Below are 23,444 nucleotides of genomic sequence, written 5' to 3'. Positions count from 1 at the left end.
CCTTCATATACACAGCTGAATTTGACCTCTGACAGATACAGATGGGGAAAAAAAAAAAAGGAGCATAATAAGTATTAGGGGCTAGGCTCTCATAGTTCACTCAAAGACTGTGACAGAACAGCGTTCATAAAAAGCCTCAATAAGAACTGTACTTGTTAACATTCCTTTAACATGAGACATAAGCCACTCCAAAATTCATTCTCAAATAAAATAGGAGTGCGAGATAAACCTAGTTTAGGAATCGGACAAAGAAGGCTAGAAAGCACAGCCCTCAAGCCAGACACATATGTTACATCATTACTCTCATTCCACCCTCTTGTGTGTTCCTGCAGAAAATGGGAAAATCCTGGGAAAAGGGTTTTTCTGATTCAAATGCATTATCTTGGTTATCTTATGACACAATAAGACAGAGAACAGTCCTCAGAAAGAAATAAATTATACTTCAGATCTATAGAAATATTTCCATGCACTACGTGAGATAAGCAGCAGGATAAAACCATATTTGATTCCCCACCCCCAAAAAACTTAGCAAAAAATATGATGTAGACACTGTCTAGCAGTGTTGTCAAAGCTCCTAGTGGACGCGAGATCTCTGACCAAAGTAACATTTCAGCAATGAAGGGAGCAAGACCTAACTCTAGGAAGGACTGTCATGACTATGGCTCTGAAGCAACTGAATCTCTTGCTCAAGAACTCCGTATTTGTTCTAGGTGTCTACCACTTGCCAAGTAGCATTTTCTTCTGAACCTCAAGGACTGCTTTAACTTGTCACGTGAACAGCACTCCTTTCCATAACTACTTTTTTAATGACAGTGTGAATAATCTCAGTTTTCTACTAAAATGTTAAGCTTCTGGAATAAATTAAAAAAAAAAAAGAGGATGATTGTAATTATAAAACCCCCTCACGTACCTACATGAAATACATTTGTTCATCTACTTTCACCTGAAGAAAGTCTGTCTTTTCATTTTTAGAGATACAGAATAATACATTCTTACTACTGTTTATGCATGCTAACGCTACTTGTAAATTTATGGAAATTTTTGGTTGTTTGTTTTGGTGCTGGCGTAACAAAGCATGGCACATCCAGTGCGTTTTATAGATTTGTTTTGGGGTTTTTGGTTTGGGTTTTTTTTGAAAACTTACTTAGTAGCAGCACCTGATAACTTTGCCACAACTACTACAAATAGTTAAATCTGATGGAATTTGTACTGATGCAAATAAAGATACTTACAACACAGAACCCACACATAGGCCAGAAAATAGTAAATGGTGGACCAATTGGTTCCTAATTTCTTCTACACTGGAGCCACTTTCTCCCCCCACCCTACTGCTAAACCATTAAAGAGTGGTTAAGATAATCACAGGATGTTCCCAGCTGCTGTTGCCTACAATTTAAGTGAAACAGAAAATAAGGTGTGGTATGCCAGATGACCAGCACCAATTGAGATGACAGCACATGATTTTCGTAGTTCTTAGGTATCCTAGAAAGTTCCCATTCCTTTTATATCTTCTTTTCTTATGCTTAACCCAAATTAAATGTCAACTGCTGGCTTTCCTCTTTGAAGGATTTTAATAGTGTGTTAGTAGCAGCACCCAGAGGGATCAGAACAAATCTTTGATTTGACCTTTCTGCATGTATTTAGCACTTCTCACTGTCTGAAATTATCTAGTACTCCCACTAAGGATTATTTTCCACAATTAAGTCTGTGAAGACAATCAGGTAAATCAAAGCTGATTATTTATAATTCACTGACTTTATCCTCCCAATCCTGATCCACAGTTTGTGGAAAAAAAAAAATAGCTCAAATGCCATTGCAAGCTATTTCCAACTGGCTAGCAACCTCTCCAGAAAGAGAAAAGCAGGAGTGAGTGAGCAACGTCTTACTATAATCTTTGACACAAAAGAACTTGGTTTTAAATCTTTCAAGGAAGATGCTAGCATTCAGTATTGGACTCCCACGATGTTCTTTTACATATGGGATCCAAAACCAGAGCAGATAACTGGATTCCTCAGGTCTGGGGAACTTCAAAGATAGGAAAGAACATGGTTGTAGAATATGGTAGGGGGAAGAAAAAGAAGAGGGCACAGGTAAACAGCCCTCTATTTAACAATTTCCATGCAGTATGCAGGGCCATTTACCACAGAAAAACGTAATTTCCCTTTCAAATACAGGTCTGCTGATATCAGAAAGCACTTCTCCAAGACCTCCTCCCTAGCATGCTGCTCCCTAGGGATTAAAGAAGAGTCCCTTGTTCCAGACAGTTTCTTCAATGGTACCTACCTTCTTGCTCTGCTAAATAACTGGTAAAGTCGGGTGCCTGGATTCCTTCTACACTACTCATCATTCCCCCTGGCATTTCCCCAAAAGCCCATGAGTGATACAGCAGGCAAACAAAGAAAGCAAAGATTTTCAGCTTTCCTTAGCTCAAACCTTGAAGCCTTATGTGACCAGGAGCCTCTTCAAACATCCAATCTGACCATCCACACAGCAATTTCACCCTAGGGGGACACGCAATTAAAATTGTTACTAGAAGCTTCCCTTCAAATCTTTACAACCAAGGAAAACTAAAAGAGATGCATAATGTTGTTACAGCAATTAACACTGTAAATTAAATTCAGAGTGCAGGCATTCCCCTTGTCAATGATCAAAAAATCTAATTCTGTGCCCAAACAACCTGTTGACCTAATTTCTGCAATGGATTGTAGCACATTTGTTCACAAGTTACAAAAACAGTAATATAAACTCATAAGTAATTTGCTGCTTAACACAGAAGACTACACCTGGGTGGAAAAGCATTATGCCTTAATCTGAAAAAGAAATTAAGATAACCTATACCTAAGAATAGCCCATTACCATATTGATAACAGTAAAAAGGAAAGACATACACTTTTGCAATTACTTCACTGAAAGAAAAAAAGACACACCTGTATATAGTTCTGTGGTCATATGACATGATCTTAATCATAGTTGAGGGGGGCAGGAACAAAAAAAAACTACAAGTGAAGTCAGTCTGTAATTTTTTTTTTTAGATAGATAACCAAAAGCATAATTTCTATACTAGCAAGCATACACTGACATCATTTGCCACTAGCAATTATACTAGTAGAATGACTTTAGCAGCATTTATTCAGTCAGCTAAATAGATAACTATCTTAAGTATCAAGGTAAACTATCACACTTTACCTAGCTTGAACCTCATAATCTGGTTTAGAATAATTTCCTTTTCTGTTAACTTTTATGAATTTAGCAAAAGACTAGAAACTGTAATCATCTGTCCCTGCATTAAACCGTTTGCCTACCAGGATCTCCAACAACATGCCCAAGTGCAGAGAGATTAAAAACAATTGAGAAAATAGATGTTGCTACACACTACAGTTTGCAAGTGAATAGTATTACACACATTTTGTAAGCTACAGTTAAAATGAATTCTGATCAACTGAGAGGGGTGATCTGATCGAGCACCATGAAGACATTCTAGATGAGCCTGCACACCAAAACCCAGTATAAGTTGTAATGCTGGATGCACTTGTATTGCTTTAAAGTGTCAACTAGACAACACATTTGCATTAAAAAGGGAGGAGGGGGAGGGGGAAGGAAGGGAAGGAGTTAAAATATTGAAGTAGGGACACTAAGTATTTGAGTCTCTTCTGTCATGCTATCATCTCCCCCTCCACCCACCCACCTTATTCCTCACTCCCATGTTCAGTCTTCAAGCAGAATGCTCAAACGAATGGAAGAGGACCGAGCTCTTTCTTGATATGGTTTTTATGTTGCCAAAACCAAATCTCTGCTTCCTTCTCTTACTTCTGAAGCATTAATTACTATCTGCAAGAAGTATCTAGTGAGCCTACATCGGTAAACTGTAATTAGAAATCCCTACAAACTTTGAAAAACCATTGACCAACAAATATCCCAGTGCACTCTCCAAACACAGAACCTCTATTCCAACAGGAACTTTCAGTAAAAAATTATGTGTGAACAGCAGACACTGATGTTCACACAAGCATACTGCATACAACCCAGCAGGCGATTTTTCGGTTTTTTTTGGATTATGCCCTGGAGGTGCTGGCACAATGGAATTTCAATACCATAATTGCTTATTTCTCTGTGTGCCAGCCTGTGAAATAACAGGTAAAAAGAAAAAAATACACATAAAACAAACATTCTCTTTTCTAAATTACAGGAATCACAAAATAAAATGTTTTTAATTCTCTAGTTCAAACGATGTAATTTATAACCATGACACAAATAGAGAAGAAGCACAAAAGAAGGGAAAATACAGAAATAACATAACGTTCCCAAGGTTCAGTTTACAAGGACCTCACACAAAGTTTTTTTTTTTTTGCAACTCTTACTAGAAACAGTATTATTTGCTAAAAATGCAGTAGCTGCCAAAAGCTATGATCCATCTAAAGCAAACATGTTTAAGATGGAAATAGAGTGTTAATGCTGAAGAAAGACAGAATTGAGTATACAAGTTTTCTTTTAAAAGTGTTGAAGCAACTGCAGTACAGTGTTAAGTTTGTTTTTCATCTTTCTGAGCAAAAATTGATTGCATTTGCAGATAAGCACCTAAATTAGAGAGTACATTAAGACAATAACAGAAGTAATCAAATCTCAAACTTTCTAATTAAACCTCTTTTTCCTGCAGAAGGTTATTGGGAATTCAACACTAGCCTTGGTTCACATGATAGAACAATGGGAAAATTTTCCGAATGGTTGAACGCTAACCCTGACAAGTGTGGAGAGCCAACTACAATACATTATATGGTAGCATAACCTGCCACCCACGTTGCTGAGAGAACAGCTTTCAAACACATGCACCGAGCTGTAAAACCACAAAATCCCTTATTACACATTGTCCCTTACTTAAGGTGAAATACTCTATCCCTCCCCCTTTTACAAATCTTCGTGCTTTTTTTAAACCTTCATCTCTGAAGTTTATTTAGCAGCTAACTAAACTGTTTTTCAGATTTTTTCCAAATGCCATTTTTCCTGTTTCGTTTTCTAACCGAAATAAAATCATGTTTTTATAGTACACAGTGAAGCCTGTTATGTCTTTCACTGTTGCTTTTTTTTTTTTAATACTACTTCCACCTGTATGACATTACCCAACTTTTTAAAAGGAAATCTCCGATATATGACTAATTCATTTGTGAAGACTTATTTCTGGAGTGAAACATTATCCTTTTTTTAGTAAGAAGATACATGACTCATCACTGGTAAAGTAAAAAATGGTTCCATCATGCTTTTGATAGGAAGACCAGATATTCTGTTATTTAATGTGATTCTTTTCCATTGTTACACAATTTTAATATACTCAAAAAGATAAACTGCCACAGTATGTGTGGTTATAGACTCTAGCATTCATGTAAGTCAACGATTGCTGTAGAATGACAAACATACCCCACCCTCATTACAACATGCTGTGGTCACTAGCCAAACATCTTTGCCTTTTCTGAAAAGGGTACATTATAATAAAAGCAGACCAGCAAAACAAATACAAGGGGACCTGAGATATGGTAAAAGTAATAACAAGTGTTAGAAAAACATAACTCTGAATATGGAAAGTGAACTACTTAACAATTTTAGGAACACATATAACCTCATGCTACGAAAAAAAGATCACTGAGAAACGCTGGTATATAAAACTTTCTTAGTTAATGATTCCCCCCTTCTACCCCCCCACCTCACATGTCTGCTGCTTGAATCATTGCATTCCAAGATAGTTAGAGGATATACACAGTTTCTTCAGGGGTTTTCAGTTGCAATTTTGCTGGCAATGGGAATTTTATTTGCAAGTGTTTCTATTCTACTGACAAGGTCAATTAGTCCAACGAACTATTGGTTGTTCTGCCTGATAGCTCAGTGTATTTATTCAAGCAAGCGCTTTTATAACCCACAATTGAACGCAGACAGTTACCCTTGTAAACACGACTGTCCACAGGGATTTTCACTACATTTTGGGCATGTAAAAGAAAAACATGCTTTTCTTCCCTCAGCCTGATAGCACATAACTTTGATTACAGCTTGAATTTCAGGGAGCGAAGGGCGGGGGGGGGGGGCTACTGTTTTAAATATATATGATATATTGTACCTAAATATACATATTTGGACCAATTCCTAGGAGCTAAACAACACAGACATTTGATTGATCTCTCTAGGAGCTCCAAAAATTTGGTAATGCTATCAAAGAGAGACAGATCAGCATCTCTGCTCTATCCAGGCATTAAAAAGAAAAAAGCTTTGCTTTAAAAGAAACAGAGATGCTATATGTAGCACTAAGGGTTAAAGGCTACATAAAATGCTTTCACAAAAGCCAAAAGCATAGGGGTAGGGGGGTGGAAATCAGCTGCAGAAGTTGGTAGAGTTTAAAAAAAAAAAAAAGACTATTCCACAGCTCTAGCTAAAATTTTTGCTAGTCAGCAGCACAGCCATGCCGCTGACAAAATGTGCAAAGAGGAAAAATGACAGATTCTAGTCTCACAGAACTTTAAACACATACATGTACTCCCTTCACCCTTCATACAAAAATCTTCTTGCAAAGAAGAGATTCTTCATTTTTACTAATTAGGAATGTAAAGGGGCTGGTCTATTAGGACACTGTTCTTCGTTACTCAAGTCTTCCCTGAACAAATCCTTCAGGGACATATAGAAGGCAAGAAACTATCATGGAAAACCAGCAATCTTTCATGGCTGTACTCTACCACTTTGGGCATTATACTGATACTACAAAAATTGAAAAGCCTACTGAAACCATCTGAGAAGTCTGTAGTACAAGAGACGATCACAGAGATAATCAGTAAGGAAATATGGATTCCATAAAGCAATAAACTTGGTGAACAACACAGAAGTATACACAATATATTAAATCTCTAATAGCCATTTAATCAATACTAAAGCACCACTGAAAACATATAGCTTTTCTGAAAAATGTCACCAAGAAAAGTTGAGTCAATATAACAAATTGATGAACAAACGGAACAATAACTTTTAAGGACTGGAAGGGGAAATGCTTTATTTTGGCTTAGCTGAAGAAGGAACTTCACACATAAGTGTGAATGGTGCTTTACCGTGGTTTTGTGGGGTTTTTTTAGGTAGATGTAAATTATACCAGTGCAAGCCAAGAAATTCTAGACAGAACTAATTTATTTGAACAAAAATGTCAAGCATTCACAATCTGATACCAATGAACATCACAATTACAAGTTTCAATTGGTCAGGTATAAACTGGACACAACCTGATGTGGACTTTGACTTGCGATATTGGTTCAATAGCACAGATAATCTGCATAGACTATAAACAAATCACTTAACCTTTCTACAAGACGACTAATAGTATTACCATTCTACAACAGTATTATCATCCTATGTACTTCAAAAGAGCATTGGAGACTATGCTCATCTAAATTTGCAGTTGGTTTCCTATACTATTCTATACTTGCTATAAGGCCACAATTCTATCCCTACTTTTTTTAAAAAATACTAATTTTAAAAGTTCAACTATTTGGTGCTCTCCTCTCACACACCAAGCACTATCTGCAACCTGCTCCTGTCCACCAAAGAAAGGACTGGAATTTGTTTGTAGTATTGTAATTAAGTGGAGGCTTGCATCACAGCCTATGAAAAATTCCCCCATCATATTGGAGGACAGTTTCCCTGCGTTGATAACACACTTTTTTTTTTTTAATCTGAAGTTTTAAGCCATCCATACCAGAAAGATTTTTACAGAAGTAAAATATATAATGAACAAGCTTCTTAAGAAATCTCTTCAAATCCTCCTACTAGAACTTCATGCACAGAAAAGGCATGAAACCATGTAACCAAACACTCGCTACAAAACAGGTATTACACAGCAATAACATAAATGATTAATGTCAAATTTATTAGTAAGTTATCTTGCCTTTTCTCATTGGCATTGGAGAGAGCAGTTCTTTCACTTTTACATGAAAAATCATACACTTTTTCCAATTCCTTTTCCATGGTAGAACTTAGATCAAATAATCATGAAAAAGGTTATAATTCCAGACGAGGCTTTCACATATGTAAAATTTTGTGCTTCGATCAGTTCCTAGCCTCTATATACTTGAGTTCCCTTGAGGAAAGCTCTGTACTTCATCAAGTTCCCGCCTTCCATGGAGCTGTTGCCACTTTCTTTCACATGGCTTTTCCTCTGCTTCAGAAGGTAAAGTCAGACTGACAGTATTAAAAATACAGGGCCTCTTTAATGTACCCTTGCCTAATTGAGTCCCTCTGTGGCAAGAAAAGGTCACTTCATAGATTCGTTTTTGAATGCTAGAATACAAAACAAGAAAAAATATCTTTCTGCATGCAACATATGCCACAGCATAAAAACAATGTTTAGTTTTCCTCTTTTCTTCTCTAAGATCCAACAGAAGAGATGTTTATTTCTCTTAAAATACCATTTCAGAGCAAGGTGAGATAAAAATGCTTAACAATTTTATGATGTGTGGACCAAAATAATCTTCCAATCTTCAGAATTCTTCTAGATCTCATGTGGATCTCACTATTTGTACACACATACTTCATATGCACAAAAGGCTATTTCAATAACTGCCCTTCTCATGATTGCATAGTAAGCTCCGTTCCAATGTATGACCATTCCAGGGTATAAAAAGCAGGAAAACTGCAATCCTGTTCATAATTTCCACAGTTTGAAGCATATATTAGTTGATTTCCATAAGCATAGGAATGATAAGCAGGTCATATCATCTACAGTGATGATGACATCAGCATGAAACAGTGATGTTATGTCATTAAATTAGCCTTTCTTTTGTAAAGAGGGGTTCATGTGAACATCCCAGTTGGTGATTCACAAAATATCCTCTCTGCTGGAAGGTGGAAATATGGAATACCAACTACATGAAATGGAAATAACCCTGCTTCCTAAACTTGACTCTTAGCCTTGACATCAATCACAAGGCTTAGTAACTATAACCAATAGCAGTGGATCATTCTACTCCTCTGCTTTGCAGATTTCTAGTACTGGTAAATTTTAGACGTAAGGAACAGGTTTGATGAACTAAATCCATACCCAACTAGCATAACACCAAGAAAACAATCAAAATGAACAAGCTGATGTAATGACCTCATCTGCAGAGCATCCTAGAGACAGACAAGAAAGACTACAGTTTGAAGTTCTATAAGACTAAAGCTTACTCAGTCTTTTCTTAGCATCAAGTGTAGTTTGCAGAAAACAGACTGAATATTTTTAATTGACATTCTGAGCCCAAGGAATAGTTAGGGGTCAGAAATGCATCTTTTCTTATATGGAAGAAAGAACACAGAGGAATGGTTTCTAACCAAAGTACCTGAAGCCTAGTCAGGAATCTAAATAAAGCAGTAACAGCTCAGTACTCCATCTTCAGAGGAAAGCAGTTTAAAATACACCTTAGAGATGTTTGATCAGAGACTCAGAAGCAGTACATTTTCTTGATTCGTTAACTTGCAACAGTCCTATGACAAGTTAGCATCTCCTTGTTCCTCAGTATTTAAGTTTACTCCATAAACAGAAAACAGGTTGAGGTTACTAGCTGTTGAATTTCAGAAAGCGTCTAGAAAAGTCCAGCCTCTTTACTACAATCACTGGACACTGTACGAGTAAAGAGATTACAATAGGGTCAGACTTCCTTAACTACCTCTCGGAAAAGTTCCCCAGTTTGGGCATTCCTCTGGTTGATAATTCCCTGGTCTAGTGCAGAATCTCTTAAATCAGTGAAGAAGTGGCCCTGTCCGTGGTGCTTGGTCACAATACCATGCCACCAGGGAGACTGCTGTGCTCGCGACAGCTCTGGAGCACCTGGTTACAAAACACCAAGATCAAAAGGGCTAGAAAACAAACTGAAAACAAAATAGACAGCAATTCAACAAAAGACAAGAAAAAGTTGAAACAAAGGACTCGCGCTGTTGCCAGCAAAGACGTATTAAGATTACAAGGCTTTCACCTGAGTCTTCAAAGCCATCTTCAGAACTGAGTCCTGTTGAAAAGGGTTAGTAGGCTTTTGTTCCAGGTGGAAAGCATACAGCAACTGAGTTAAAGCAGGCCTCTTCCAAAGCAATGTTTAATACTTAGTATCATTCTTTGATGCAAAGGCTTCTACATAGGACCTCCAGTAACAAAGTGTCTTTTTCCTAATAAGGCCTATCCATCGCTGCCCTATAAAGGTATGCTGTTTTTTAAGGTCATTTCCCTGTTAACCAGGGAAATGACCCTGTTGCAGCAGCATTGCTTCAGACTGAACGGCTTCCGAAAGAAGCAAAGAGCAAACACCTTGCTTACCTAGGTTACACAAAGCCATGATGCTATCTGTTTGCAGATTCACCCTACTGCATAAAGGGAGCACATTCATGGCCAGCAGCTTCCTGTCCCCCTCCTCCAATGGCGTATTTCTGATCATTCCCTTTTAGGCCCGAACATTAATACATCTTATCTGCCATGTGGATTATTACTACCCTTAAGCAATGTGAAAAGTAAAGTACACATAGCAATGCCATGCACTAGCAATGGTTTGGTCCTATCACAAAGCTTGCCAGCTTCTCTGAACTACACAAACAGGAGAGGTACAAAGGCAACAAAAGTAGGTGAGCATTATTTGAAGAGACCAGACATCTTTTGCAGCCAACATTTGACTCGCATCCTTTGCAGTGGGTTATTTTCATATCATGAGAAAGTGTAATAACTTAAGTTACATACTGAAGAGTCTGGATGCTGTTCCAAAAATGCCTCTATAGACTACCTTGTCCATCCAGACTGTTTGCACCTTATTGTGGGAGAACTCAGACTGGAAATGAGAAAATACTTGCTCTTCAAGCTTGACAGCTGTGATAAAAAGGCACATAAGTCAGAGGAGAAGGCTTACCACACACTTCTTAACTGTAGTTCCTCCAGCTGAGCAAGGGAATAATACTGCTAGATTATGACTGCTGTTCTCACCCATAGGATAGGGTACAAATGACTTGTTTCTCGGGGGGGGGGGGGGGGGGGGGAATACCCACTTGTATTCAGAAAATAATTTCATCTTAAGTTCCAAAAAGGACACACCTACATACTAGACCACAAACTAAAGCTAATCTTATATTAGTGATAAAACCTAGCCTAACAGCACACTGCATTGTTTTGAAAATTAGACCATTAGCAAGAAAACACATGGAGGCATCATAGGACTTTCATTAGACACCATGAGCTGGGCAAACATCCATGGAAAAATATAAAATGATTTAGCTGGATTTTCCACCCAGTTAATCAGTCCTGAAGCTAATGGAATAATTAAGCAGATTTCTCTACAGAGCTCATAACAGTTCACACTGCTTTAATAACCTGCCTATGTGTCAGAGAAGCTGAAGAAATGAGAAAGTTTAAGGACTGAAGGAAAATTTAAGAAACACATTCTGAGTATCAAGCAGTTTAGGAAATATGAAAATTGATAACAATATTTAACATTATAGTGGTGACAAAGTTAGTCCCTAGTATTTTACAGCATCAAAGTATTGTATCTCATTAGTAAGCAGCTTGACCATATTTTCATCTCAGTTTTGAAGTAAAAAAACCTATGAGCATGTGGTATGCATAAGAATTACTGCTCTCATGCAACATATTACAGTAATATTAATATACTATAAAAGATACTAGTAACTTGTTTCATTTAGAAGTGCCTTTTTTAACTAAATACATGATGTGTTTAGCAAGAAAATGCTAAAGAAACATTGCCTGAGAAACTGCAGAAGACTAATATGCTTATTATACATTTTATTGTTTCTATAGATCTTTAATAACACATATACCCTCAAAAGTGGGAGTTTACCACTGTATAAGAAACTTAAGTTATGGCAGTTATATGTATAAGGCTGTACTAAACATTATTATAAACGGATAATCATGTAGTTATTGGAAGAGTAGACTACAAGCACAAAATCTAACTGCTAATTAAGGACAACAATGACATCTAGTGGACACTCGGAAAACAGACCCATAGCCTCACAAGGAAAAGATCCAGCTGCTGTTACTGTTACAGTGTCCAACTCCCAAATTGCTGAGATGCAATTAAGATTAAAAGACAGAATCTGTAGATGATGAAAGTCAAAGTAATGTGATGATTCATTTCTTTTCAAAAGAATATTTAATTAAAAAAAAAGTCAAGACCCTTCCATTTAAGATTTAGGATAAAAGTATAGGTGAAAACTTGAGAGACCATCACAAATCATTGAAAGGATATAGATAAGATACATAGTGCCAACATAGAGGCATACATGTTTACTACACTTTCTATTCCCACTGCATCTACAACCTTCTACTTAAAAATTGCTCTTGTTGGACTTCAAACACTGAAAAACAAAGTGAAAACAATAAAAATCCCCAAAGTAAAAATTCAAACCACTATTTAGCACCTCCTTTCTCATCATTCCGATCCTTCTGTTATTGTAATACCTGCCATATAGGGGAGGTAAGTTAAACCTTCCCAATATATCAGCCAGTAGCTGTTGAGCTCCAGAGAAGAGGAATCTGAAACATGAGGCTACTGTAACTCAAAATTAGCAAAGATACCTGATCATGAGTAAACTGATTAGTTTACAAGGTGGACTTCTACAAAGATCATGGATTATTTTAAATCTGCTTTTACTATTTACCAAAAGACTAGCAAAACTAAGCGGTTAAAGCAACTCAAATCTGATCTCAGCTGTCCCATCTAAGAAACTTTTTCTGGCTAGCAGTCACCATGAAAAAATACTGTTAAAAAATAGTCAAAATTTTACTATTACACTTTTGTAAATAAAAATATTAACAAAACATTACAAATCTATGTCCTATTCGAAGTCTTAAGCATCAAATGTCATATCTACGGAAATGGAAGCTGGAGTTTGCATCATGTTGTTAAAAACAAAAAATATATCAAACAAACATACAAAAATACAACAAACATCTCTTCCAAAATTTCTACATCTCGGACACTGTCCAGTATAAAAAAAAGCACTGCAAAAGATTAGAAACTATACTCAGAAGTAAAACATCATTTATGAACACATCCGATTGTAATTTACATTAGACTTCCAATTTAAATTGGTATCTTGCTTGCTTTGTATACGATTTTGGAAAAGATAGTGTTGCAATTCCCCTAGCTCTTACCATCAGTAGTGGGGAGAGTCAGCTATTGGCAAAGTTGTAACAGATTCTCACTTTCATGAAGATTCTCTAACCAGTAGAATACAAAGAAACCTTTGCATAACTGATGATTGGGCCTTGTGTCCTTATCTCTTTTTGCCAGGGTCTCAAAGTGAGCTTTGAATCAGATGCTACTAGTTAATAAGAGTACATGCAGCCTCCTAAAAATGAAATCCAGACTCCAAAGATGTTTATGCACTATACACAGCCATAACTAAAACCTGTAGTTTTAAATTCTGATTCCTAGTGAGACTCAATAGCTAAGCAACCCATTCATGGAAAAAAAAAAAAAAAGGCATGAATTCAAGTTAAGTCTAAAAATGCAAGTATTTAAAAGCTAAGTCTCCCTTTTGATGTATGCAATGCATAGGGTTTGCAGATATTTTAAGGGAGATCAAAGTTTAACCAATTCTAAACAGCCCTGTTCTGGAAAACCCCACTCTTTATTACTCTTTGTTCCATTACAGGATCTATATATCAAGTCTGTTATAACCATGTTGGTAATGGAGCCTGATAAAAACAGAAGCCAGCCTAGTAAATTTACAAGATAAAAACTAAGAGCAAACATCAAAACAAACCCAGACATTTTCCCCCTCCAAGCACAATGCTATATTTTACCTCCCAAAACAATTTTACTACATCAGATATCCTAATGAGAGGGAACTACTTTAAGACAGAAAGCAAAGCATCATTGACCTACCCGGATTTCCTGGAGATTATGAAAATTATTTCCTACTCTGACAGAGATTTTGCTCGGAGTGTAACTTTCATCAGATTTGTAGTCTGCATAGATACATAATGTCTTCACTGTTGTTTTCCTTCTGCAAGAAGCAACAAAAGCTATGTAAGCATAGTAAAGAAAAATATTCAGGATGAGTTTGTTGCTAGTTTGTAATAACTAAGGATTTAAGTTTTCTAAAACTTAATACAAGTGTGTCTACTGATTTATAACAGCCCCGCTGTTAAAGCAACTACGTGTTTTTCCCCATTAAGTTACGTACACAGAGTTGATTTTCACCGTTCTCCTTTGTCTGCCTTCAGAAGTGTCAGTATACCAAGAAATACAACAAAGGTCAAGATGCCAAATAAGCACTTGTATGTGATTGAAGCATATATTTAGCTTATCAAATATGGGCTCTATTACTATACCAAAGAGTTCTCCAGAAAGCAAATAAAAAAGGTGACAAGCATCTAATCTAATCTTAAGATTTTAGTTAAAGAAAAAGGACTGAAAGCATCGTACACAGAATAGAATAGGAAAAGGTTTCTCAATGAATCAATGCAGTCATCCACCCTTCAAATTACACTCAAAGACAAAAAGTCACGACAAAAATGTCACCGTAGGTAGGTAAATGTGAAACTGTTACAAATTACATACTACTAAACATTCCTTTTTGTTGTTTATTTAGGCATTTAGTAACCATAACATTTGAAAATCTCATTTTTATAAATGCTACCCAACTGGTAAGAAGCCAATTCTAGATAAGAGGATTAACCCAGGAGTCCTCACACTTCCAAAATTCCTATCTTGGTGAACAGTAATCAATACAAAGTTATACAAAACACCCTAACCCATATAGAGTAATTTTTAATACCTAAATTGGATGTTCACCAAATGAGGCTGTGATCCATCTGACTGCCAGTAAGTTTCTAGATTATCATCTCGTAACTGATCCACTCCAAATCCTAAGAAAAGAAAATGTGGTAGCCTTGAATATCCCATTACCATGATGCAGACATCACAGACATAACTTTTCTTCAGCTGTTACAAACTAATGTATCCTAAGTTATAACATATAAGGAAATATTCCTAGATATTCAAGTTGTGCCTATGCTTTTGTGACACAAAACTGAAACAGGGGAATCTGTCAATCAAAGCTCAGTACTTGAGTGTCTTTACATTCCTATCTGCTGTTGAAGTCTGTGGGGTTTGAAACCATTCAACATGTCCTGGAATTTCAAATGGTTAAGCAGTAATTCATACTAATTGCAAGAACAATACTTAATGGTTAGGCTTTTCCACCTATTCTATAATCTAACTGCTGAACTAGAGGAAAATCATTAGCAGAGACCATTTATTTATTATAAAATTTTAGCCAAATACAACATTTTGTTTTCAAGTAGTCTCCTGAAATATTTTTACTTTTTCAAGTTAGTAGCTAGAACAAGCAATAGATGCCAAAACCAGTATTCCCAAAAGTTAATGCTGTCACATTTAGAGAAACAACTCCAAATCCTTATTTTTCTGTTCCCTCATCATCTGTCCTTTTACTAATCACATCCTTTTATTGATTGCCCACACTAGCTGCAGTTTTAATTCAGCAGTTGAGTTTAATCTGCAATAAAAAATTATCTTCACTCTGTTTGAAGCAACTAAACCATATGATATTTTTCTCCAAGTAAGATACCAGGATATTAGACCAAAGACGTTCAGCCTGAGCACAGTATTGTGACATGAAGGGATCATTGACTCTAGGCTGCAACAAGATGAGTTCCCAACAGATATTTCTGAAATAGCAACTCAGCCACCTCAAATGAAAAGAATGCAGATTTTCAGATATTTTGAGCAGGTATAAGCTATCATTAACTGCACCAAAGGACCATTTTCAATAGTTTCATTCTACTTGCAGAATTGTAAGGAGCTACACTATAATGGCCGAGTCCACACAAAGTCTGGACAGAACATTTAGGTCGCCCAGCTGCATGGTTTTTCTAAGTTAAAAATCAAAGATATCCAGGCAAAATGCCAAAGCATAGAAACAATTACACAGTGCTGAGCGTGTTTCTGCTCACGTGGTTTAGTTTGTTCACTGTGTAAGTAAAAAAACGAATTTGGTATAAAATAGGTAAAAGACCTGTTTTGCTAATATGAGGTATTTCCTCACTGTAGGATTTTTGATATAGTTATAACTTTCCTATTCCATCAAATACAGACTAGGCCAAAATTATTTGTAGTGGTTACCCATACAGCTTATACTACAGCAGTTTTACTGCTACACTCTGTATGTATGTCTTATCAAAACATAAAACATTTTATATTCTCAGAAGAAAAACGTACATTCAGCTTTTTACATCATTTGTTGTGATTTTACCTGGCTTACAGGATGAAAGGGACCAAACTGCTTGTGAGCCTATTTCTCTAACAGTACCAGTCCTCTCTAACTGCTTTGGATCAGCACCAGGTGGTGTCTTGTTTGGGGTAGTCATTTCTAGTAAAAGAAAACAAGTGAGTTAGTTGATACATTTTTAGCTTGATGGGAAAAATTAAAGGGTTGTGTTTGTTCATATAAATGCTTTAATTCTTTGGCCTCACACTTATATAATAGTCTACAGAATATGTGGTTTATACATATACACATATGTATATGTATACATTTTTGCATGGCTGTAGAACCTTTCTTTTATTTTTATATATAATAAAATAATAGAGAGAGAGTAAAAAATAAAATATATCTTTCAATAAGAGGTTCCACATACATGTCAATTTTATGTTCTTAAAAATTCAATACACACTTGGAACATTCATAAGATATTTTACTTGTATCATTCTAATTCACACATACAGAGTTAGTCAGGGTTTCAGGATTTGGTTTTTTACGGTTTTGTTTGGTTTTAAGAAATTAAAACAGACCCTGTTGATTTAAAGGCTAGCAATACAACTTCATTTCCCCTCCACATACACTTAAGAGTTTCCTTAATCTGCGAGTTCAGAAGCCTATTCAGGAGCTAGAGCAAGCCTGTCCTCCTGGAGATACTTCTCCTTAAAAATAGGAAATGAGAGTTTAAACAAATCATATAGTCCCTAATTTGGTAGGGATTGGTTATTGCCACATTTGTGCATGGTCTGTTTCCTTAACTTCACAACTTCATCTGGAATCATTAACCTGTGACTTGCACTGCTCAACTAATCACACTCAGTCTCAACACCTAGACTACTGCTATATATACTACAACATAATCGTGTTGGTTTTTATTTAGTATAGAGCACCTTACTACTTCCTAGAAAGTAGCTTAAAAAACTTTTTTCAAAAAAAAAAAACCAAAAAAAAGATTCCAAAGAAACAGAAGTTCCATGCAAGGAACCACATTAAACCTTAAAAATTAAACGTAAAGCACTCGAGTCAGGAAATTAAGAGTGACTTCTAATCCTTTGCTTACATTCATGACATCATATTACGCTCTGCTAAATCTCAGAAAGAGTCTTCCAGTACCTCTCCTAGATAGTAAATGAGGTGCTGAACCAGACTGGTATCCACAGGATCCAGACCTTACCCACTACAGAAGTGATACAAGGCAGAGACAAGATTTTCTATGTAATCACAACTCTGCAGCTAAAAACTTTGTCAGACACAGGAAATCTGAATTCTGTAGTGTAAATCGCTGTCCGCACCAAACATTTTTCTATTGGCCCTTGCCTAAATTTTTTTCTTTTTTTTCATTTTGCAAACACAGGCTTGAGACAGACTTCCAGGTTCTTTTGCTACTTTCTCATATACAAGATTGCAGTCCTGACTACCATAAAATAGAAATAATTACACATGTAGTAAAATCTATGTACTGACAACAGCAAGTGTCACAAAAGGCCACAGAAAGCCTTGCTCAAACACCATCCTTCCAGAAAAGTGGGTTGAACGCTAGACAGCTAATCCTACAGATATCACGTATATATTCATATAATTCACAGATATGCTAATCCTGATGCCATCCAATTAAAAAAACTCACGCAACAAGATGTTTTAAAGTCCTTGCCCATACAGAAAAATTTTGTTCAAAAATATATCAAACTATTAAAAAAAAATGAAACAGGCAATCCATTTAGCCATTCCTATAACTAGACACTAGCACATAAATCTTCCCCACTCACTGTATTTAAATATTGCATTATCTCTTTTAAAACTTTTATCAGGTATTTACAATAGGCTCTTTAAAACATAGCTGTTCTCTACTGAATTGGCTACACCATAAACCTGTTAATATGTAGAACAGATTATAGACTAGAATAGAAAATAAGTAACTTACTCTAGCTGCTACTTAATACAACTTTAAATTTATTGATAGCACAATGCCACAAGTATTCTAATCTTCTAAGAATTTAAAACAGTCTTGGAAAAAAATTACAAAACACATAGTTCACAGCTCTTGGAAAAACAAACATTTTTCACAGAACGGTTTGGGTTGGAAGGGACCTTTAAAGATCATTTAGTCCAATCTCCATCCAATACCAAAATTCAAATGATGTTTATTAAGCATTGGGGAGACTATTTTCCAGGACTCATGAATTTTAAAGCTCAAATCACATACTAGTCCAAACTCCACGCTATTTTGTTGCTTTTGTGACAATGAACCAACTAAGAGACATTGAGTTGCATTCATTTTAGTTCTCAGATTTATATAGAAAACAGTAATGTTGTTTTCCGCACCTCTAAAAATATACACAGAAAATTCAACCTCACAAAGTAAAGCTAAATTATTCATTCGATACAAAACATCTCTTGAATATCATCACCAGCAAGTCTTCACACTCCTTTATTATTTTTACTTCAAGAGAAAAATAGCAAAAAGCTCCAAATCTGACAGTCACATCTTCAGTCCTAGAAATAGCTATTCTCAGATTAATGAAAAATCCAACCTTAAGACAGAAGGAGTATGCAAACATCCCATCAAAACCCACCAAAATAAGATAAATCACAGAAATTACATTGTACGCTCAGATTATCTCAGAAAGTTGATTACACATGCTTTCTAGACAAACTACTAGAATTTTAAAGTATGCAGAATCCCTTAAGACAACGATGTTAAGATTTCTTATAAGCTTCAGGGCACACAAGGAAGTCCTAAATAACTTAACGCTGCCAAGATTTGTATTGCACTGGTTCACAAAAGTCTGAGGCATATATTTTGGGGTCTGAAACATACAGCAACAAATGCCATCCAAGTTTCCTACTGTCTTAAACTGAGCTTGTCTCCTTCTATCTAACAGGCAAAGCTACTCAAGATCCAGATTTCAACTCCAAACCACTGCTGACAAATAAGTCAGCCACAAATTGTGCACTAGTGATGTGAAAGACTGAAAATCTTTAATGTTTGAACTAATGAGTTGAAGTAATCAAGTCAGTTTTTCATGACAGAACTTCTGTTTAACCAGTTTAGTAACAATACATTCTGGATAGCTTTGCTGAAGCTTCCCAATACTCTTAAGGATTTTAAAAGCAGAAAGCTGATAGAAGTACTAAGGAAAAATAATACAGCAACAGGCCAGCTCACTCAAGTAACACTTTTGGATATTGTACTAGCAGAAGTACAAGTACCTCATTTGGACAAGACACAAATACTTAACATTAAAAGTAATTTAAATCACCAAATAAAAAACACAACAATGCAAAAACATTTTCTTAGCCCAAGAAGATAATGGAAGGAGGATTGTTTTTTCTTATTTTTTTCAGGCTGTGTAAAGACAAGTAACCTGTCTAGAAGCCCTTCTCCTTGACACGTGCTGAAATATGGAAAGACACACTGCGTCTATAGAGGCATTGGCTGGAAACATCTCCAATTTTCCAATTCAGTTATTCCAAAAGATCATTAATAGGCTGCTGTTTCCTTATTAATAACATTAATATATTAAAGTCTCAATGACATGATCAACATCACACTTTCATTTTGCCACTTTCCACTATATGGTATGCACATCCTTTGATCAAGACAAGAAGACAGCTAAATTTTTTTCCCCCCTCCTTGAACTCTTTATCCTTCAGCATCTTCCTTAGAGAAGCTGCTCTTTTCCAGAGAACACACCTGTGAAGTAGCAGCCATTAAAGATGCTTTAACAAACATACAGCTTATAAACAGAGTGAAATGGATTTAAATGGTTCAACAGTCTACCTTTCACAATCCAAACAGACAGGTCATTCTCAGTATACCAGTGGAAGACACTTCTCAAAGGTGCATACCTGAAAGCAAACCCTTCACTAAGCACACACATCTCTTCTGCAACACACTGAAGAGGAGCTAGAGAAGGATACATCATGTCCTTTCCTACTAAAGCTCCATAAAAATCCAGGCTCAAGGAAACTTTCACAGACTCCAAAGCAGTTTTCTCCAATTAAAATTTCTAGTTCTGCCATGTTAGTACACACAGAACTGTTTAAATGCACACCTGTAAGGACCTTTGAGAGACCAGACTGTCCTCAACAGATGTCTGTCCAGCCATTCACTTCTCCAACAAAAGATTTCACAATCTTTGTGGACAGCCAGCTTCAGTGTTTTGTCAGCCTAAAAGCCAAACGTTTTGCTTTAACATCCAACCCAAGTATTACCTTCTAAAAACAAGCATGATCTCTTCCTCTACAGAGGACTCAAAGACTAGTTAATCACTAGCCTTTACATAGCAACCCTTTTATAGATGTGAGGGCACTCATCAAATTGGCTCTTAGTTTCTTCTTTTCTAGTGTGCCTCTGCCTTTCAAGTTTCCCTCACAAACCAAGTTTTATAAACCTAATATTCTTGCAGAATCTAGAGATCTACATACTATGGCTAAAAAAATAGCCATACCATTTTAGCTAAGGCCCCTATTCAACAGAGTAATCAATTTCCTTGTCTTTATATTTAATCACACCTCTTAACATGCCAAAATAACATCTGTCTAGTTGAAAGGACATCATTTTATCGATTAATGTTTAATTTACTATGCACCACAGTGCTCAAATGCTTCTTTGGGATACTGTCTGCTGTTCAGTAACACCCTTTCCACTAATTATGCCTTTGATTCTTCCTCCCTGTATTCTCTTCCTCCCTCAGTTCTTGTTAACTGAACTTAATTACACTGATTTCCAATCTGCTATCAATCTTCTCAAGATCATTTTGAATTCTGACCCTGAGCTGTTACAGTGCTTGCAATCCTTCCAACTTGGCAACACATCTATTTTGTGTTCACCATTACAGAAAACAATGAAAATATATTCAAAACAGAACTCCCCAGGAGGACACTTCGTGACATCCTTGTTTAAAAGTGAATTATTTCAAGTCAGCTTCAAAAGCAATTTTTCAAACAACTGTACAAGATCTCACAAAAAATTATTTTTAGACCACATTTCAGTAGCTTGTTTTTAACATCAACCCAGACAATGGCAGAAACCCTGTAAAATTCAAGACAAACCACTTATATTCCTTCCTCATTAACTGCATTGGCTACTATAAAAAAAAAGTTTGATCCAGATTGTTCTTAAACCAAACTAGTCCCTTTTCTTTTTGCACATTGGTCTTAATTGTCTTCTACTCACTGACAAATTCTCCTCCCAAACCACCTCCTTCGAACCTTTCAGGAGATCAAAGCTCAGCTAACTTCGCTCTTTTTTTAAATTATTATTCTGACTGCATTCCCATTGTATCATTTTATTCAGTTTTAGCAAGTATCTGACCACAACTTAAGAAAGGCTGCACTGACTACTCTAGCATTTTTGCAACATCCATGACTTATAACACTGTTTCTCCTGTTCTTTGTAACAAACGGGACTTCATACCTTGGATTCCCTAACTTTCATACATGCACTACTCTTTTTACCTCACAAGCTTTCTTCCCTGCTCTCATTTTCTTTGGATGGACCCTTGTTGGTTTAAGGCTTTTAAAGATCTCAAGATATATCCAGAAACTAGTCTTTTACTATGCTTCCTATTTTTTATTCAGATGGAAGATTAAACAGTAACATTGAACATTCAAATTACTAATGTTTAATTAACATTTAATAACCACAGTAAGTGTTCAGTAGCAACCTATTTCAACAACTAGCTCACCGATACATTTGATCCCTCAGATTATTCTCTCAATTTTAAACACCTATTATTTTTACTCTTCAGTATATCGCTTTAAGCCTGTTAGTGAAAATGACCTAAGTCTTTCATTGTCACAAACATAAATATATTTCACTAAAAATAAGGTAACTAGAGCAACTGCACAAGAGAATTACATTAGCAACTTTTATACATGTATCCCTAATCAATCTAAATAAATACATTTTTTTAAATGTATTTTTGTACAAGCCCAGACTTCTAAAGTTACCAACTAAGGATATAAGCTGTTCTTTAAAGGATGCAAGCAGTCCTTTACAAGTGCTTATATTAAGTGAAAGCAGTCTTTAAAAAACACAGTAATCAGAGGATGAAGCCAGTTTGACAAATCAAGCTGCTTTCACTCAGGCCTCCTTGGTAGCCCTCCTCCCACGACGTCTTTGTAGGACTTTTAATTGCGATTTTAGGTATAATTTATTAGTTTTACAACATTGTATTACGGCCGCGTCCCCCAGGCCTACAAAACGCTTAAGGATTGGAAATAAATCAGCAACACCTGCTCACGAAAGACATCAGCTGTGCTTAAGCACCAGAGCATGCTCCCCTCTCCCAGCTGGGGGAGTCAATGCAAACACACAAGCACGCATTGAGAGAGGAACCCGGAAGAGGTACCCGGTTAAGCAGCCCCCAGTCCCCCACCCCGAGCCGGTGGGCGCTCCAAACGCCGAGCGAGCACATCGCACCAGCCAGCGGAGCTTCTGCCCGGGCACGGCCACGGCTCCTGCGGATGCCGTAACACCTGGAGGCGAGACGCGGGAGGAGCCGCACCCCCCAGTCCCCGTCGACGACTACGAGCTACCCCCCCCTCCCCCCGGGTCGGTACCGGAGCAGCATCCCCACCTGATCCTCGAAGCCGCTGCAGCGGGTGAGGGGTGGCGAAGGGGCGGCAGGGCCGGTGCCGCGCGGGTCCCCTCAGCGCGGGCAAAAGACAGGCGGGGGCCGCCCGCCGCGCCCCTCTCTCGCCCGCCAAGGGAGCTGCCCCGCCGGCTCCCGCCGCCCGGCCGCGCACGCGCAGAGCCCACGCGCCGCGTGAGGGCGGTTTAAAAGAGAACGGCGGGGGGAAGGGGCGGAGCCCGCCCGCAGGTGCCCGCGTGCACCCGGTGGGGAGAGGCGGAGCTGGGCGCGCGCTGGGGGCCCGGGGCTGGGCTTGCCGCCCCGGGGGCTTCCCTCGGCGTCGAGTCGGTGTGGGCCGTAACGGCCCGGCCCCCCCCTCACGGAGCGCCCCAGGACGAGGACAGGGAGCCTGGACAGCTGACGCAACTCGCGCGTAACGCGCCTCCCTGTCGTCATCACCCGGAGATGGCGTCACCAACAGTCGCGTCCCCAGCGCGCGGCCTGATACCGCCCGCGCCGCGCCCCGCCCCTCTCCGTGACGAGAGGCGCCGCTCTCTCTCTCGCTCTCTGAACGCCGCTCTCTCTCGT

The 23,444-nt window shown here is 37.5% G+C and overlaps 1 protein-coding gene across 11 annotated transcripts in view; it reads right to left on the bottom strand.

The window, feature by feature from the left end:
* ANAPC10 (anaphase promoting complex subunit 10) overlaps positions 1-23,444 on the bottom strand; it is a 38,975-nt gene that overhangs the window by 14,893 nt on the left and 638 nt on the right. For 2 of the 11 annotated variants that reach the window (XR_012775629.1, XR_012775630.1), the window contains exons 1-4: positions 22,863-23,088; positions 16,273-16,389; positions 14,776-14,866; positions 13,881-14,001 (exon numbers count right to left, since the gene is read on the bottom strand). Coding sequence is in view for 7 of the 11 variants with exons in the window: in XM_075500986.1 (XP_075357101.1) it covers positions 2,463-2,501; positions 13,881-14,001; positions 14,776-14,866; positions 16,273-16,387 (366 nt within the window). In the remaining 4 variants the exon portion in view is untranslated. Of the gene's footprint in view, positions 1-2,433; positions 2,502-9,662; positions 9,824-13,880; positions 14,002-14,775; positions 14,867-16,272; positions 16,392-22,661; positions 22,686-22,705; positions 22,779-22,862; positions 23,090-23,170; positions 23,337-23,444 lie in introns of those variants that run through there. The other 9 variants (XR_012775628.1, XR_012775627.1, XM_075500986.1 and 6 more) reach the window with 9 other exon arrangements.

The sequence above is a fragment of the Mycteria americana genome, chromosome 4 (assembly GCF_035582795.1).
Source record: "Mycteria americana isolate JAX WOST 10 ecotype Jacksonville Zoo and Gardens chromosome 4, USCA_MyAme_1.0, whole genome shotgun sequence".
Classification (NCBI taxonomy): Eukaryota; Metazoa; Chordata; class Aves; order Ciconiiformes; family Ciconiidae; genus Mycteria; species Mycteria americana.
Note: the sequence above shows the minus strand (reverse complement) of the source record. Positions and strands in the feature narration are given on the sequence as shown.